Source organism: Microtus ochrogaster, unplaced genomic scaffold (assembly GCF_000317375.1).
Source record: "Microtus ochrogaster isolate Prairie Vole_2 unplaced genomic scaffold, MicOch1.0 UNK78, whole genome shotgun sequence".
NCBI classification, from domain to species: Eukaryota; Metazoa; Chordata; class Mammalia; order Rodentia; family Cricetidae; genus Microtus; species Microtus ochrogaster.
Window position 1 is genome coordinate 1,194,657 of NW_004949176.1, and position 5,391 is coordinate 1,200,047.

General features: G+C 38.9%; 1 protein-coding gene across 1 annotated transcript in view; it reads right to left on the minus strand.

The window, feature by feature from the left end:
• Positions 1-5,391, minus strand: part of Kiaa1109 (KIAA1109 ortholog) — a 207,895-nt gene that overhangs the window by 9,884 nt on the left and 192,620 nt on the right. The window contains exons 81-82 of the mRNA XM_005370400.3: positions 3,037-3,288; positions 608-811 (exon numbers count right to left, since the gene is read on the minus strand). Of these exons, the coding sequence (XP_005370457.1) occupies positions 608-811; positions 3,037-3,288 (456 nt within the window). The remainder of the gene's footprint in view (positions 1-607; positions 812-3,036; positions 3,289-5,391) is intronic.

The following is a 5,391-nucleotide window of genomic DNA, read 5'->3' on the forward strand; positions in this document are numbered from 1 at the left end:
AGTGCTGGGATTAAAGGCGTGCGCCACCACCGCCCGGCAATGTTCATATTCTTAAAAAGAAATGTGCATATATATATATATATATTATTGTTATCAAAAGCACAGAATAATTATAAAACATTTTTCAAATAATTTCTAAGATATTTCACAAATGCTATAAAATATAACAAATTTAATTTTATTCATTTAAAACCAATTTATTTAGCATAGTTTCAGTTATAGCTAATTTAAGTCTACAAAATGTTGTATCATCAGGCTGGTGATTCTTGTATTAAAAAAATCACTTTATGGGGCTGGAGAGATGGCTCAGAGGTTAAGAGCATTGCCTGCTCTTCCAAAGGTCCTGAGTTTAATTCCCAGCAACCACATGGTGGCTCACAACCATCTGTAATGGGGTCTGGTGCCCTCTGCTGGCCTGTAGGCATACACACAGACAGAATATTGTATACATAATAAATAAATATTAAAAAAATCACTTTATGTATCAACAGAAATAAAATGAAAGCTGTATCAAGACATGAAAACTTGACCTCTACTTATATTCTAAACAGCTGACAGAGCTCAAAATAGAAAAACAAAAGAAGCCCAACAAAAGCTAAGAGCCAACCTTCGTTTCTCGTGGCAGTGACATAGTTGAACCACTCTTTTACACTTGCTACTCCATGAGGTGGGTTTTCATGGCGACGTCTCGTTATCTTGGTTATTGTTGCCATGGGACTTTCCAGAGCACCACATGGTTTGGTAACCATGGTATTATGACCCAGATGAAAATCCAGTGTTTGAACAATATATGTAGAATGATCACTAGAGCCTAGAGCACAAGAAAGATATGTTTGTAAAGGTGATAAACTATATTTATAACTAAGAAAATAACTGTGGCTTCAGAGTAATAGATTTAGCTAAGCTGTACACAGATAGGGTAGGAAGGGGAATAAATGAGAAAGTACACAAATAGTTATTTTAGTTAACCGGATTTATCCCAGTGAGATGAAGAACATCAACCATTTTGTTAAGAACCACTGAGTGGGTCAGGCAATGGGACACACCTGCAATACTGGCTCTCAGGAAGCAGAGACAGGAGGATCCCGAGTTACAGGACAACCCGGGCTAAAGAGTAAGGCAATATCAAAAGGCAAACAGAAGAAAACACGGAATAGGAAACTGCTCAAAGGAATTGCTCTTTTAAAATAATTTTATTAGTTCTTTATGAGAATTTTGTACATGTTTTGGTGTCCTTTTTAAAAAACCCATTGTGGGGCTGGAGAGATGGCTCAGAGGTTAAGAACACTGCCTGCTCTTCCAAAGGTCCTGAGTTCAATTCCCAGCAACTACATGGTGGCTCACAACCATCTATAATGAGATCTGGTGCCCTCTTCTGGCCTTCAGACAAACACACAGACAGAATATTGTATACATAATAAATAAATATTAAAAAAAAACCAGTGTGGAACCAAATTGAAGACCCGAATATTAATCCACACACCTTCGAACACCTGATTTTTGACAAAGAAGAAAAAATATCAAATGGAAAAAAGAAAGCATATTTAAGAAGTGGTGCTGGCATAACTGGATATCAACATGTAGAAGAATGAAAATAGGCCCCTATCTTTCAACAAAACTCAAGTCCAAACAGATCAAAGACCTCAACATAAAGCCAGCCACACTGAACCTCATAGAAGAGAAAGTGGGAAGAACACATTGGCACAGGAGACCACTTCCTAAATATAACCCCAGCAGCAGACACTGAGAGAAACAATTAATAAATGGGACCTCCTGAAACAGGAAAGCTTCTGTAAAGCAAAGGACATGGTCAATAAGACAAAACAACAGCCTACAGAATGGGAAAAGATCTTCACTAACCCCACATCAGACAAAGAACTCACGAAATTGGTCATCAAAAGAATAAATAATCCAATAAAAAAAATGGAGTGCAGACCTACACAGAGAACTCTCAACAGAGGAATCTAAAATGGCTGAAAGACACTTAAGGAAATGTTCAACATCCTTAGTCATCAGAGAAATGCAAATCAAAACAACTCTTAGATTCCATCTTACACCTGAAAGAATGGCCAAGATCAAAAACACTGAAGACAACTTATGCTGGAGAGGTTGTGGGGAAAAGGGAACACTTCTGCCTTGCTGGTGGGAATGCAAGCTGGTACAACCCCTTTGGATGTCAGTTTGGCAATTTCTCAGAAAATTAGGAAACAACCTTCCTGAAAACCTAGTAATACCACTTTTGGGTATATATCCAAAGGATGCTCAATAGTGCCAGAAGGACATGTGCTCAGCTATGTTCATAGCAGCTTTGCTTGTCATAGCCAGAACCTGGAAAAACCTAAATGACCTTCGATCGAAGAATGGATAAGGAAAATGTCAGCTTGAATACTGCAGGAAAATGGATGGAGCTAGAAAACATCATTTTGAGTGAGGTAACCCAGACCCAGAAAGACAATTATCACATGTACTCACCCATAGGTGGTTTTTAAACATAAAGCAAAGAAAACCAGCCCACAAATCACAATCCCAGAGCTGGTTTCTGACTTTCACATGTGTGCTATAGCACAAATGTGTCTCTCTCAAAATAAATAATTGCAAGCAAACAAAAGCACAAAGTAGTCAGGGAGACGGCTCAGTATTAAAGCATTGCTATTCAAGTATGAGGTCCTGAGCTTCAATCACCAGAACCAATGTAAAGCTGGATATAATCAAGTGTGTCTCTAATCTCAAGGGCTCCTATACTGGGATGGGAGTTGGTTACAGGAGAATCCCTGAAAGCACATGAGTCAGTTAGCCTAGTCTCAAACAGGGTGGAGGGTGAGGATACCCTAGGTTGTCCTATTACTTCCACAAGCACACTGTGCCATGAACATGCCTTCATTCAAAGACATCATATAAAAACACACATACACCATACATACACACACAGCCTCAAAAATTAATACACAAAAGACCTAAGAAAGAAAAATTACATAAGTCATTTATGATCAAGCCAGATGACAGCAAAGAATAAAAGCTGGAAATGTGTCAGTTTACCATCTTCCCAGATTTTCTGAGCTTCAGTCCAAAAGGCAATATTTGGTTCTTCTAAATGAAAAAGGGCCCAGGATTTTGAACGGAAATTTGGGCCATGAAAACAAGCCAGGGTCATGTGATTTCCATGTAAGCTCATGGATCCTCCAAACTGCATCCCATCTTCTGGTAATGGAATCTGAAATAAGGATATATGGCATCCAGATACCACCTTCAACACCCCAGGCCAATGTCGGTGGTGCGCAGCATCGAGCACTACAAGAGAGCCAAAAAACATTTGTCATAAATGATCTCAAGTAAACCTGAGCAGGGAAAAGGCAGAGACAGGTACATTCTACAGCTAAAAGTGACTCAGAAAATGAGTGGAAATGATACACCGTCTGTAATGCTAGCTGATTCCCAAAGAATGGCATTGTACAGTTTCTACACAACAATAATTAAAGCAACTGTCAATCAGGTCTAACAACTCTTCATAGGTGAAAACAGGAATGAGAGGTTTTCTGTTTTTCTCTCCTATGTGCTTTCTAGTACAGTGAGGTCAGAGGACCAGCGCTGTCGGCACTCTAGGAGCTTGTTAAAACTCAGCATTCTTGCGCCCCACTGTCTACTCTATCACATTTGCTTTTTCAAAGACTTTGTTTGCCATGTACAAGGTCCTGAGTTCATTCCTTAGCACTGTCAAAATATAGATTTCCAGGTGTTATAGATGCACATTAATATTTGAGAAGTACTAATTATTCAGAGAATTCAGATATTTTCCCCACTCATTCCAGTAATGTCCTTTGTGGCTGTTTACCATGCTTATCTCAGCACTACTAAGAATCATGCTTTGTGTTTAACTGGCATATTTTCTTTAAAGCAAATCTTTAAACCTGGTGGTATTTCTCTTGACAAGGACTTGTCAAAAGAAAGTAAACCATATACCTTGCACAGCACTGCAATTTACACATTGCTAACAATACTGTTTCTAGAGAATATAAAGGCCTAGAGAAATAAGATGATAACACCACAAAGAAGTCACTGAAAAAGAGTAGGGCGCCCTGCAGATAACTGGCCAAATATGTTTAATGACTGCAGTCATTAAAAAAAGGGAATATGCCAGACTAAAGAGAGTAAAGATAGGTAACAACCAGATTTAAGCTTTGCACATGGCTGTATAAACTACTTGATGCTTGTGGGTCAGTCATCAAGTTTGAATATACCCTGGAAGCTAGAGGAGATAACTAACTGGCAAAATAGAAAGCTGAACTGTAGAAAAGGGTAGGTGACACTTTGGCTAAAAAAAAGTGTACAAATATGTAGAAAAATCCATATATAAGCTCTAAGTTATTTCACAGTGATGATTTTTGTTTATATTTACCAGTTTGCTTTCAATGTACACACATTATTTCTATAATAAAAAATTAATTAAGGAGTTAGGTTGGGTGCAGTAGTGCATGTCTTTAATCACAGCATGTGGGAAGCTGATGCAAGTGAATTTCTTTGAGTTTGAAATCAGCTTGGACTACATACTTAGTTCCAAGTAAGTTATGGCTATTTAGAGACCCTGTCTCAAAAAAACAAAAAACCCAAAACCATAAATAAGCTAATTAAGAGTTTTCATCATACTGTCTACTATTTTGTTGTTGTTTTTGTTTTTTGAGAGAGAGATTCTCTGTAGCTTTGGAGCCTGTCCTGGAACTAGCTCTTGTAGACCAGGCTGGCCTCGAACTCACAGAGATCCGCCTGCCTCTGCCTCCCAAGTTCTGGGATTAAAGGCATGCACCACCACCGCCAGGCCCTGCCTACTATTTATCACCACTTCTCACTGTCACCCTAGCTAAGGGTACCATCATCTTGAGCCTGGATTCTCACAATGGCCTTGTGTCCATTCCTAACTAACTATACAGTCTGTTCTCTACACAGTAACCATGGTGATATTTTGGCAGTGGAACCAGGATTTATTCCTAGTGCTTGAACTGGCATTCTGGAATCGATTCTTTTCAGAGTGATACCTTGCTCAGAATTGATATGGGGTTGGGGGGAGGAGAGAATTGATATGGAGGAGGGCTTAGATCCTGCTTCAAAGTGATGTGTCAGACTTTGTTGACTCCACTTGGGAAGTCTGACCCTTTCTAAGGAGTGGTTGGGGCCTGGGGTGGGGAGAAGGTCAGGGGAGTGGGAGGAGGGGAGGTAGTGGGAACTGGGATAGGTATATAAAATGAGAAAAGACTGCTTTAAAAAAATAAATTTTATTTAAAAAAAAGGAATATTTTGGGCAAGGTAACTCAAATGATACCAAACCTCTCTCTCTCTTTTTTAAAAGATTTATTTATTATAAATAAGTGTCAATCTTGTTGATTTTCTCCAGGAACCAGC